The sequence below is a fragment of the Bos mutus genome, chromosome 5 (genome assembly GCF_027580195.1).
Source record: "Bos mutus isolate GX-2022 chromosome 5, NWIPB_WYAK_1.1, whole genome shotgun sequence".
Taxonomy (NCBI): domain Eukaryota; kingdom Metazoa; phylum Chordata; class Mammalia; order Artiodactyla; family Bovidae; genus Bos; species Bos mutus.
This window is the reverse complement of record NC_091621.1, coordinates 56,773,018-56,787,249: the sequence shown is the minus strand read 5'-3', so window position 1 is coordinate 56,787,249 and position 14,232 is coordinate 56,773,018. Positions and strand designations below refer to the sequence as shown.

At 35.2% G+C, this 14,232-nt stretch overlaps 1 protein-coding gene across 1 annotated transcript in view; it reads right to left on the bottom strand.

The window, feature by feature from the left end:
- Positions 1 to 6,651: 6,651 nt before the first annotated feature.
- Positions 6,652 to 14,232, bottom strand: part of MGAT4C (MGAT4 family member C) — an 870,660-nt gene continuing 863,079 nt past the window's right edge. Inside the window, exons 6-7 of the mRNA XM_070370006.1 lie at positions 13,946 to 14,093; positions 6,652 to 12,155 (exon numbers count right to left, since the gene is read on the bottom strand). Of these exons, the coding sequence (XP_070226107.1) occupies positions 11,014 to 12,155; positions 13,946 to 14,093 (1,290 nt within the window). The 3' untranslated portion in view covers positions 6,652 to 11,013. The remainder of the gene's footprint in view (positions 12,156 to 13,945; positions 14,094 to 14,232) is intronic.

Sequence of the window (14,232 nt, the reverse complement as noted above, 5' to 3'; positions counted from 1 at the left end):
AACTCTTCAGGGCATTTGAATCAGTTCTAATGAGGTGGATGAAACTGGAGCCTATTATACAGAGTGAAGTAAGCCAGAAGGAAAAACACCAATACAGTATACTAACGCATATATATGGAATTTAGAAAGATGGTAACAATAACCCTGTGTACGAGACAGCAAAAGAGACACTGATGTATCGAACAGTCTTATGGATTCTGTGGGAGAGGGAGAGGGTGGGAAGATTTGAGAGAATAACACTGAAACATGTAAAATATCATGTATGAAACGAGATGCCAGTCCAGGTTCGATGCACGATACTGGACGCTTGGGGCTAGTGCACTGGGACGACCCAGAGGGATGGTATGGGGAGGGAGGAGGGAGGAGGGTTCAGGATGGGGAACACATGTATACCTGTGGTGGATTCATTTTGATATTTGGCAAAACTAATACAATTATGTAAAGTTTAAAAATAAAATAAAATGAAAAAAAATGTTTTGTAGGAAAAAAAAAAAGGGAATGGCTGCTGTTGCTACTAAGTCACTTCAGTCGTGTCCGACTCTGTGCGACCCCGTAGATGGCAGCCCACCAGGCTCCACCATCCCTGGGAATGGCAGGACATACTTAAAGTGATGAAAGAGCAAAACCTACAACCCAGATTACTATACCCAGCAAGGATCTCGTTAAAATATGAAGAAGAAACCAAAAGGTTTACAGATGAGCAAAAGCTGAGAGAATTCATCACCACCAAACCAGCTCTTCAACAAATGCTAAAGGATCTTTTTTAGACAGGAAACAGAGAAAAGGTTTGTAAAGTTGAACCTGAAACAACAAAGTAAATGCCAATGGGATCATACTTATCAATAATTACGTTAAATGTAAATGGATTGAATGCCCCACCCAAAAGACAAAGATTTGCTGAATGGATACAAAAACATGACCCCTATATATACTGTCTACAAGAGTCCCACCTCAAAACAAGGGACACATATGGACTGAAAGTGAAGGCCTGGAAAAAGATATTTCACACAAATGGAGACCAAAAAAAAAGCAGGAGTAGCAATAATCATATCAGATAAAATAGACACTGAAATAAATGCCATGAAAAGAGACAAAGGACACAACATAATCGTCAAACAATCAATCCAAGAAGAAGATACAACAATTATAAATATATATATATATATATATATATATATATATATATATATGCACTCAACATAGGAGCACCGTAATATGTAAGGCAAATGCTAACAAATATGAAAGGGGAAATTAACAGTAACACAATAATAGTGGGAGACTTTAATATGCTACTCACACCTATGGATAGATCAACTAAACAGAAAATTAGAAACTAAACACAAACTTTAAATGATACAGTGGGCCAGTTAGGCCTAATGGCTATCTGTAGGACATTTCACCCCAAAACAATGAATTTCACCTTTTCCTCAAGTGCACACAGAACATTCTCCAGGATAGATCACATCCTGGGCCATAAATCTAGTCTTGGTAAATTCAAAAAAAATTGAAATAATTTCAAACTTGTTTTTTGATCACAATGTGGTAAGATTAGATGTCAACTGTGGTAAAAAACTATTAAAAATACAAATGTGTGGAGGCTAAACAACACATTTCTGAATAACCAACAAATCACAGAAGAAATAAAAAAGGAAACCAAAATATGAATAGAAATTAATGAAAATACAACAACCCCAAACCTACAGGATTCAGCAAAAGCAGTGCTAAGGGGAAGTTCATAGCAATACAAGTTTGCCTCAAGAAACAAGAGAAAAATCAAATAAATAACCTAACTTTACATGTAAAGCAACTAGAAAAAGAAAGAAAAAATGAAGAACCCCAGGGTTAGTTGAAAGAAAGAAATCATAAAAATTAGGGCAGAAATAAATGAAAAAGAAACAAAGGGGACTAAAGCAAAAATCAACAAAACTAAAAGCTAGTTCTTTGAGAAGATAAATAAAATAGGCAAACCATTAGCCAGACTCATCAAGAAAAAAAGGAGAAGAATCAGATCAACAAAATTAGATATGGAAATGGAGAAATCACAATAGACAACACAGAAATACAAAGGATCATAAAAGACTACTATCAGCAACCATATGACAATAAAATGGACAACTTGGAAAAAATGGATGAGTTCTTAGAGAAGTATAACCTTCCAAAACTGAACCAGAAAGAAATAGAAAGTCTTAACAGACCCATCACAAGCACAGAAATTGAACTGTAATAAAAAAAATCTTCCAGCAAACAAAAGCCCAGGATCAGATGGCTTCACAGGTGAATTCTATCAAACATTTAGAGAAGAGCTAACACCTGTGCTACTCAAACTCTTCCAGAAAATTGCAGATGAAGGTAAACTGCCAAACTCATTCTATGAAGGCCACCATCACCCTTATAGTAAAACCAGACAAAGTTGCCAGAAAGAGAAAACTACAGGCCAATATCACTGATGAACATAGATGCAAAAATCCTTAACAAAATTTTAGCAAACAGAATCCAACAACATATTAAAACGATCATACATCATGATCAAGTGGGCTTTATCTCAGGGATGCAAGGATTCTTCAATATCCACAAATCAATCAATGTGATACACCACATTAACAAATTGAAAGATAAAAAACATATGATTATCTCAATAGATGCAAAGAAAGACTTTGACAAAATTCAACATCTATTTATGATAGAAACCCTCCAGAAAGCAGGCATAGAAGGAACATACCTCAATATATCATAAACCAACAGCAAACATTATCCTCAGTGGTGAAAAATTGAAAGCATTTCCCCTAAACTCAGGAACAAGACAAGGGTGCCCATTCTCACCACTATTCAACTTAGTTTTGGGAGTTTTAGCCACAGCAATTAGAGAAGAAAAAGAAATAAAAGGAATCCAGATTGGAAAAGAAGTAAAACTCTCACTGTTTGCAGATGACATGATCCTCTACATAGAAAATCCTAAACACACCACCAGAAAATTACTAGAGCTAATCAATTAATATAGTAAAGTTGCAGGATATAAAATTAACACACAGAAATCCCTTGCATTCCTATACACTAATAATGAGAAAACAGAAAGAGAAATTAAGGAAACAATTCCATTCACCATTGCAATGAAAACAATAAAACACTTAGGAATAAATCTATGTATAGAAACAAAAGACCTGTTTATAGAAAACTGCAAAACACTGATGAAAGAAACAAAGATGACACAAATGGCTGGAGAAATATACCATGTTCATGAATCAGAAGAATCAATGTAGTGAAAATGAGTATGCTACCCAAAGCAATCTATAGACTCAATGCAACCCCAATCAAGCTACCAATGGTATTTTTCACAGAACTAGAACAAATAATTTCACAATTTGTATGGAAATACAAAAAAAAAAAAAAAAACTCAAATAGCCAAAGCAATCTTGAGAAAGAAGGATGGAACAGGAGGAATCAACCTGCCTGACTTCAGAGTATACTTGCAATGCTACAATCATCAAGATTGTATTGTACTGTCACAAAGACAGAAATATACATCAGTGGAACAAAATAGAAAGCCCAGAGGCAAAACAACGAACCTATGGACACCTTATCTTTGACAAAGGAGGCAAGAATATACAACGGAGAAAAGACAATCTCTTTAACAAGTGATGCTTGGAAAACTGGTCGACCACTTGTAAAAGAATGTAACTAGAACACTTTCTAACACCATACACAAAAATAAACGCAAAATGGATTAAAGACCTTAATGTAAGACCAGAAACTATAAAACTACTAGAAGAAAACATAGGCAAAACACCCTCTGACATAAATCACAGCAGGATCCTCTCTGACCCACCTCCCAGAGTAATGGAAATAATAGCAAAAAAAAAAAAAAAAAAAAAAAAAAAAAGGGACCTAATTAAAACTAAAAGCTTTTGCACAATGAAGGAAACTATAAGCAAGGTGAAAAGACAGCCTTTAGAATGGGAGAAAATAATAGCAAATGAAGCAAATGACAATCTCAAAAATATATAAGCAGTTCCTGTAGCTCAATTCCAGAAAAATAAACGACCCAATCAAAAAATGGGCCAAAGAACTAAACAGGTATTTCTCCAAATCAGATGGCTAACAAACAGATGAAAAGATGCTCAACATCACTCATTATCAGAGAAATGCACATCAAAACCACAATGCGGCAATATCTCACACCGGTCAGAATGGCTGCTATCAAAAAGTCTACAAACAATATATGTTGGAGAGAGTGGAGAAAAGGGAACCCTCTTACACTGTTGGTGGGAATGCAAACTAGTTTAGCCACTATGGAGAACAGGGTGGAGATTCCTTTAAAAAGTGGAACTAGAACTGCCATCAGTTCAGTTCAGTTCAGTTGCTCAGTCGTGCTTGACTCTTTGTGACCTCATGAATTGCAGCACGCCAGGCTTCCCTGTCCATCACCAACTCCTGGAGTCCACCCAAACCCATGTGCATCGAGTTGGTGATACCATCCAGCCATCTCATCCTCTGTTGTTCCCTTCTTCTCCTGCACCCAATCCCTCCCAGCATCAGGGTCTTTTCCAATGAGTCAACTCTTCGCATGAGGTGGCCAAAGTATTGGAGTTTCAGCCTCAGCATCAGTCCTTCCAGTGAACACCCAGGACTGATCTCCTTTAGGATGGATTGGTTGGATCTGCGTGCAGTCCAAGGGACTCTCAAGAGTCTCCTTCAACACCACAGTTCAAAAGCATCAATTCTTTGGCGCTCAGCCTTCTTCACAGTCCAACTCTCACATCCATACATGACCACTGGAAAGACCATAGCCTTGACTAGATGGACCTTTGTTGACAAAGTAATATCCCTGCTTTTTAATATACTATCTAGGTTGGTCATAACTTTCCTTCCAAGGAGTAAGTGTCTTTTAATTTCATGGCTGCAGTCACCATCTGCAGTGATTTTGGAGCCCTCCAAAATAAAGTCTGACACTATTTCCACTGTTTCCCCATCTATTTCCCATGAAGTGATGGGACCAGATGCCATGATCTTAGTTTCCTGAATATTGAGCTTTAAGCCAACATTTTCAGTCTCCTCTTTCACTTTCATCAAGAGGCTTCTTAGTTCCTCTTCACTTTCTGCCATAAGGGTGGTGTCATCTGCGTATCTGAGGTTATTGATATTTCTCCCGGCAATCTTGATTCCAGCTTGTGCTTCTTCCAGCCCAGAGTTTCTCATGATGTACTCTGCATATAAGTTAAATACGCAGGGTGACAATATACAGCCTTGACATACTCCTTTTTCTATTTGGATCCAGTTTGTTGTTCCATGTCCAGTTCTAACTGTTGCTTCCTGATCTGCATATAGATTTCTCAAGAGGCAGGTCAGGTGGTCTGGTATTCCCATCTCTTTCAGAATTTCCACAGTTTATTGTGGTCCACACAGTCAAAGGCTTTGGCATAGTCAATAAAGCAGAAATAGCTGTTTTTCTAGAACTGTCTTGCATTTTCCATGATCCAGCAGATGTTGGCAATTTGATCTCTGGTTCCTCTGCCTTTTCTAAAACCAGCTTGAACATCAGGAAGTTCACGGTGCATGTATTGCTGAAGCCTGGCTTGGAGAATTTTGAGCATTACTTTACTAGTGTGTGAGATGAGTGCAATTGAGCAGTAGTTTGAGCATTCTTTGGCATTGCCTTTCTTTGGGACTGGAATGAAAACTGACCTTTTCCAGGCCTGTGGCCACTGCCATACGACTTAGCAATCCCACTGCTGGGCATACACACCAAGGAAACCAGAATTGAAAGAGACACGTGTACCCCAATGTTCATTGCAGCAACATTTATAATAGCTAGGATATGGAAGAAACTTAGATGTCCATCATCAGACGAATGGATAAGAAAGCGGTGGTACATATACACAACGGAATATTACTCAGCTATTAAAAAGAATGGATTTAAATCAATTCTAATAAGGTACATGAAACTGGAGCCTAGTTTACAGAGTGAAATAAGCCAGAAAGAGAAACACCAATACATTATATTAATGCATATATATGGAGTTTAGAAAGATGGCAATGATGACCCTATATGCGAAACAGAGAGAGACACAGATATAAAGAACAGACTTTTGGACTCTGTGGGAGAAGGCAAGGGTGGGCTGATTTGAGAGATAGCATTGAAACATGCATATTACCATATGTGAAATAGGTCATAGTACCAGGTTCGATGCATTAGACAAGGTGCTCAAGGCTGGTGCACTGGGATGACCCTAAAGGATGGGGTGGGGAGGGCAGTGGGAGGGGTCTTCAGGATGGGGAACACATATATACCTATGGCTGACTCATGTCAATATGGCAAAAACCACTACAATATTATAAAGTAATTAGCCTCCAATTAAAATAAACAAATTAATTAAAAAAAGAAGAATTCTGAAATAAATAGAGAAGAAATTCAAAGCAGTAGAAATACAAGCACAGAAACTCAGAGTAGTCAAGGAGATAAGCCACCTGTGTCCTAAGTTTGAACATCACTACCTGTGTAATTTATGTCAGTACACTGGTCACTTTTGCCAGCAATGGAAAATAAGCCAGAGAACAGGAAGTCAGCATTAAATGTTTTTTTTTTTTTGAAAACCATGGTTCTATGAGCTTAATAAAGATTCTGAGAATAATTTTAGAAATGTAAAAAGCCTTTTTTTATTTTTCAAAGTAAATTAATTTAGGTTTCTTAAAAAAGCAATGGTCATTAATATTTACAGTGGAAATGTTAGGAACAGATGTTACAAATTTTGAATAAGACCTCTAAAATCATAGATTAGAATGACAGAAATATATTTTGATTTTTGGAATGCATTTACATAATCCTACATGACATTCTTTTGGACATGATATAAAAAAGGTGGAACATTTCTAATGGGCAGTGAAGTTTATGATTCCTATTGATCAGCGTGAAGGCCTATGGTAGAGTGTAGAAGGACCAAATCCTTTTACACTTATATAACATGGCTAAAAGAAAAGGAAACATAAGTTTCTTGATGAGTTTACATTATCTGATCACCAGCTCTAACATCCTACAAGGTAAAATTATTCCAATTTCACAGATGAGGGAACTGAATTTCAAAGAAATTAAACAACTTTTCTCATATCTAGAAGTTAGTAATTGCAAAACTGGGTGTCCAACTCAGATCTCCACAAATCTTCCACTGTATCTCCTATGAGGACAAAAGACACATATTAAATTTGTGGTAGCATACATTTGAGAAATTATGTTAAAATACTGAATGACAGAATCAAGAGCAGAAACGTATGGGATCATGGCCAGAAGAAACAACATGAGATTCTTTTGAAATTAATATTAAATCTTAAAAGAAATCTTCAGAGAATCAGTTGAACATGTACAAAATGGCAAATTATTTTTTATCAGTAGATTATGTAACAAATATCATAAAGTTTGAGTGTGGACTCTATTAGTCAGTAGTATGGTGATAAAAAGATAACAGTGTTGAATTAGTGGATATATTGATAAGGCAAATGTAGAGAATTACATTATTATGTTCAACTGTAGGAGGAGATTGCAAGTAGTGTTTGCAATGTTAATTCTAGGTGCCATGTTCTAAAGGGCATGTTGCAAGCTGACAAATATTGAGTCAAATGTCATATGAACATCTAGAAGAACAAATGCTTTCCCTGCTATATCTTATATTTCATGTTTGTTTCATTTATATACCATTATTGTACAGTTTTGCTATGATAGCTTTATAAAAATTCCCAAAGAATATTGCTCAGTAAGAAATGGAATGTTCCAGTGTCATAAGTGCATCTGTATGACAGAAATAGTTCTAAATGACATATTGGTTTCCAAATTATATTTTATAATTGGAAAACATCTGATTTATAAATTGCACAAGGTTACCACTTTTCAATGAGAATGTAAAAGTGCTTGCATTACAAGTTTTATGTATTTTTTTATATCCACCTTTATTATTGCTGTTAAAATATGTGTTTTCTAAAAATGTTTATCTCCAATTTGTATTGTGCTTTAACAAGATGCTTTTCTTTGATTTTCATAAATACTGAAAAGACTCTCTTAAGAATTTTAAGCATAAGTAATGTTTAAGTCAGTTTAAAGTATACAAATCAAGATTTTTTTATGGTCATACCATATTTTGTGCTTGAAACCTGTCAGTATCTTATTTTATAGCAATTAAATAACTCAATAATTCATGTCACATTCCAGTCTTTTTCAATGGACATTTGCCAAAAGAATTTGATGTAAGTGTTTTTAAAATTACTCAAAAAAGAGAGAGATCACATAATGCTTAATAACAGAATATAATTAAACTTCCCTTTCTTGCTTTGTGTTTCTGAGACAAGATTACTGGAGTCTTATTCATTTTAAAACATAGGATTACACCTTGAACCATGTAAAGATAAAGAACGTTTGGTCAGATATTTTTTGAAAGAGAAACGTTATTTGTACCACTGATCCATAATGGAGAAGCTTTCTTTGTCAAAGTCTTTTCCTTAGAAAGTTGACCCACGGTCAACCTGTAATGAAAACAGAGACATTCTTAGGTGGTTGATCAGCTTAGGCAATCCCAGTTTTAGTAATGAAAAGCTCAAATTTAAGATGAAATGTGACCTCAGTAGTTCACATTTGCATTTGTAATTTTCCAGCAAAACTCCATTTCATTAATGTTTCTTGAGGTATTTTCCAGAATTTAATGTCAATGGTTGGCCTTTGTGAACACTCAGAAGAATATGTAAACGTTAACAACTCACCTCATGGAGTCTACCTAGGTCTTGGTATTTTATGTCCCTGTTGTGTACCTTTTATCCTTGAAAGTGCAGAAAAAAAAGATTATTTCTAATTTCTAAGATATGTGTAGAATACTATATAGTTAGCCAGGTAATAAAAGAGAGAAAAGTCAAGAATATGGAGTATCTTTAAGTACTGGCAAGCATCCTCCAAATCAAAATAAAAGTAATAGTTTAGTGGCAGGCGTGTGTGTTAAGTCTCTTCAGTAGTGTCCTACTCTTTGTGACTCTATGGACCATAGCCCACCCAGCTCCTCAGTCCATGGAATTCTCTAGGCAGGAATACTAGAGTGGGCTGCCATTTCCTTCTCCAGGGGATCTTCACGACCCAAGGATCCAACCTGATTCTCTTACGTCTCCTCCTTGGCAGTTTAGTGGCAGTATTTTTGTTATAACTTTGACACTTAAATGTGCCACAGAATATTATACATTCATTGTTTTCTCAAATACTGTAGCAACTGTGTGCAAAGAAAGTACACATTAGCTATTGTATCAATAAAAAAATTCTCAATAATTTTATCTGAGTTTCTAATTTAATTTATTTGAATAGAATTAATAAAATATTTTCCAGTCTTTTCTTGGACTCTATCATACAAGTGATTCCTAAGAATTTTGTTTCAGGATGGAAAGAAGAACAAGAGGAATTCTTTATGTCTTTTCATTATCCCAAGTCTGGTATTTCATCTATCTCTCCATATTGTATATGTTGCACATTGATCTATATAATAGTATATTTATTTGTCTTCATGAGTTTGAGTTAACTCTGGGAAAGATTGTGAAGGACATGGAAGCCTGGTGTGCTGCAGTCCATGGGGGTCACAAAGAGTTGGATACAACTTAACGACTGAACAACAATAAACAATAAATCACTTCATCTTTGCTGTTTGTCAAAAAAGAAAAGGATGAGACAAGCTCAGGACATTCTGAAAAAACAATGATTTTAGGATGCACTATTGTAGGTGTCCTGAATTGCTTTAATGACTCTATGGTGTAGACACTATAGTGAAGTCCCTCACAGTAAAATTTAGACAAGTTTGCTTACCATTTGGGTGCATATATCACAAGAGTATCATTTAGGACACTTTAGGATTATTTTACAGAATGACAACATGACTTATGGAAAAATTATGCAAGCTATTTTCAGATAGAATAACTTTTTAACTGAGACTCATGTACCAGAGAAACAAAATCATAAATTATGTGAAGACCAATCTTTACATAAGAGAAAGAACATAGTCTGGGTATTAAAACATTTGATCTCTCATCTTGGACTAGCTATGAGTGTAGAAAAAATGACTGATTTCTGTTTCTTATGTTCTTCCTTCATAAAATGTCCATTTGAACTCCAAAAAAGTATATGATAAATCACAAGGATTTTAAGCATATGAATTTTAATACAAACATATAAAATCAACTTCAAAAATTTTCTGCATATACTGAAAATGTTCATTAGGAATGGACTAACCATAAGCCTTCTCTATTTTTTTCCTATTAAATGCAGGTACCCAGTGGAACCTGAAAATACTGAGCATAACATTTATTTTCGCAAAAGGGAACCTGGAAAAAGACTGCTTCCCACAGAAAATTTATTGACAGTAGGTGTTCAAATTTTTATACATTGAACAATTTCCCCTCCTATATAAATAATCAGGGGAGGATATTTTTAAGTTTCTTTTTCTTCTTTTCATCACCTCAGAGACACAAAAAGTTCTGTTGTAAAGACATCACTTCTATGAGGAGGTATTCATTGTAGATGTACAGAAGTCTATGGAAACCTAAGTTTACAAGAAAAACAAGACAGATTATCATTCTAACCAACTGCATAGTCACAGAGATGCTTAATAATCTGATGATATAATGAAATAAATTCTTGAATAAGTGCATACAGTGGGAACTATCTTTCAAGATTCACCATTGAACAAACCACATTTTCTCATTTTAAATCCTTCATGTCACCATTTTGACATGCAGGTGAAAATTTGAAAGTAACACAATAACATTAAAATATAAACAAAAGTATTATTAACTATGAACTGATTCTCAGCTTCAAAAGTTAAAATAAATGTGTGTATAAGAGTAAAAGTATGCTGACAATGAGCAGATCAGAACTGCCACAATGACTGACTTTTTAAATATCCAATCCATTGCGTTCCTCTAAAGGACAAAGGGAGCAAAAGAGGAAGTAGCAAAGCAGGAAACAGGAAGACCTGCTCTAGTAACTGGACATATTGATTTAATTGGCTAAGAAGTCCAAATGCTAATACTCCTAATAATCAGCCATTCCTTTTGTGTTTTGGTAACATATATCCTCATACAATGGATATCAAATGGAATTTTTTGATTTACATCAGATACTTCAAAGTTTCCATTTCTGAATTCTCCTAGTTTAATGTAAGTAACACATTGTCTATTTTGTTTAAAATATCTAATATTCCCCCCAACATCTAGAGCTCCATGATGCAAAATATCATTTTGTCGATCTTCTGTTCCAGTATTCACTTTAATTCTTTTTATTACAATTGGTTTTTCAAATATAATCACAAAGACATCTCCTGTTGACGGTGGTTTCCCCCAGAAGTAGTCATCAACACTACTGTAGGCTTTGCTTGCATCATAATTTTCAAAAACACTCATGTTGGTATAAAGACTTGCAGGAGGGTTATCTGGGAGGTCAAATGGCTCCTCTTCAAAATCATCATCCTTCAACTTATTCTCAGTTCCTTTATATGATGAATAATAACCCATGTGTTGAAAGAGAGATGGTTTAAAACGAATCACATTTTTCTGAGCTAACAGACTCCGGAAATGAGTCAATAGCCAATCACAAGGCATTTCTTGATAAAACATTAATAAAAAATGTGCCAAACGTGGGAGATCATGAGAATGATAAAGTTTTCCAATATAGCCAAGTTTAGAGAACTCAAGGGTTACCCAGTAAGTTCCTTCTAAGGATGCAATGACTTTCTTGATGGCAGTTAAGAAATTTTTTGAACAACGAACATCATCTTCAAGCATTACATAATAGTATGAAATATTGGCACAAAAGTTGAGCAAAAAAGCATAATCTACATTTTGCTTGGAACGGAATCTGACTCTATCTTCTGGATCATTGTAATTTCTTTTAAGGCCACTCAGGATTGGGTAATATTCCTCTGGAGCATGTATAACCATTAACCTTCCAGCAATAATATGGTGGGCAAATTTCTGTGTAATATCTTGCAGCATGACCTCACGCCAGGATGAGTTAAAGTCAGCTAGATGAACCACCACTGAAAGTTCCTTCAATTCTTCGTAGCTGGATTGCTCAAAAATTGACTTGATTGTCTCAAGTAAATAGCTTCCTTTTTTTCGTCTCACTGATGAAAGTCCAATTGTAAGAAATCCTGAACAAAAGAATCCAAAATGAAGACAAATTAAAGGCGAAACTGGGTTTTGAATAACGTAGAAAAAAGAAAAAAAAGTTCTTTTCCCCTTAGGCCTTCTACTCTATTAAGTACATCTAAGTGAATGATCATATATAGAGCATTTTGTGATTAAAGGATTATGCTAAATATGCAAAAGCTTCCCAGGTGGCGCAGTGGTAAAGACTGACTGCCAATGCAGGAGACACAGGAGTAACCGGTTCAACCCCTGGGTCAGGAAGATCCCCTGGAGGAGGAAATGGCAAGTTACTGCAATATTCTTGCCTGCTCTTACTCTCTGTTTTATATTACCTCTTTAGTACAAAGCAGTTGGAAAAGGAAATGGCAAACCACTCCAGTATTCTTGCCTGGAGAGTCCCATGGACAGAGGAGTCTGGAAGGCTACAGTCCATGGGGTCTCAAAAAGTCAGACACAACTGAGTGACTAACATACACAAACTCTCTGTTTTATATCGCCTCTTTAGTATACAGCAGTTGGTATATGTGCCAGCACACATTTGTAAGGGATTAGTAATGTGTGAACAAAGGTGGTGCAATAGATGGAGATTTTAAAAAATAGTGGCAGTCTTTGAAATTAGGACAAAGTTTAAGAGAAGTAGACATTTGAAATGGAAGAAAAAAGATCTAAAGAAAGCTAAACTATTGCATTTTTTCCTCAACCTGGTGATCACAAACTCACTTGCATAAACGCTTCTTAACAGGGAACTCAATTTTTGTGGTCTCCACACCATCTACTAAGAAGTTCATGATATCACTGTGTATCACTGATTCTAAAACATATTTTTCACACAGAAATATTTTAAACTCAGGTTGTATATCACAACTGATAGCATCTTACAACTTAAACTTGATGATGCTTGTACTTTCTTAGTGGTTCATCAATTAGATCATGATATTGTCTATAATTTACAATGTCTTGAAATCCATGAAATGTAGTATGTTACTTCTTGGATCAAAGTGCCTGTACTGGATTGAATAATTGCCTCCAAAATTTCATGTCTACCTGGAACTTTAGACTGTGACCTTAAGATGCAATTAGTTAAAGATCTCCAGATGAAATCATATTGGATTTAGATTGGACAGTAAATTCAAGGACTAATGTCCTTATAAGAACGGGAGAGGACACAGAGAGACAAAGAAGGGCCATGTGGAGAGTGGCAGTGATTGCAGTTTTGCTACAACTAACCAAGGGATGCCAAGTGTGACCAACACCTGGAAGAGGCAAGGAAGGATTCTCCTCTAGATGGAGTCTGGTGCTGCCAGCATCCTGGTTTCTGAATTCTGGCTTCCAGAAATGTGAGAGAATCAATTTCCATTGTTTCAAACCACCTAGTTTGTGATTGTTCATTATGACATCTTAGGAAACAAATACAATGATTTTCACTACTTCAAATTGGTGGGCATGTCATAAAACCAATGTTTGGAAATGTATCACTGTGGGAATAATTATTTTTAAAAGCTAACTTAAAAAAGTTAAAGTGAATTGCTTTTTCCTAGTCTCCCTACATGAATTCTATAGCAAACTGTTAAAAATTTCATGTCACAATTAGGCATTTAATTTTTTTTGGTGTTGTTATTAATGAAATTGGATTGGTGAATAACTGAATTTGTGAAGAAACACAATGTTTCCCAAAATATATCTTACGTTAGTAAAGCCCATAAATTTATTGTTATACAAATGAAACATGTTATCATTCTTTTAAAACAAAGTATTTTATTGTTCTTGATTTTAAAAATATAAGTATACTTACGCTTTCTTTGTAAAGGCATGACAGCTAAGTAGCGATAGGTGACATTGAGGGCTCCTGAGAAATTAGACAAATCTTTGAAAGTATGCATGTAGTGTTCTGGACTCAGCTGATGTGTAGATGTTTCCCTTAAAATCTGTTTGTCTCCTTCCTGAATGCCAAGAAGGAGGAAGAGAGAAATAACAGATGGTCATGAATTAAATAAACTTTCTCCTTACACAATAATAATATATATATATATATAAAAATGGGTATATATATCTGATATACAATATGTTGTTATTGTTGTT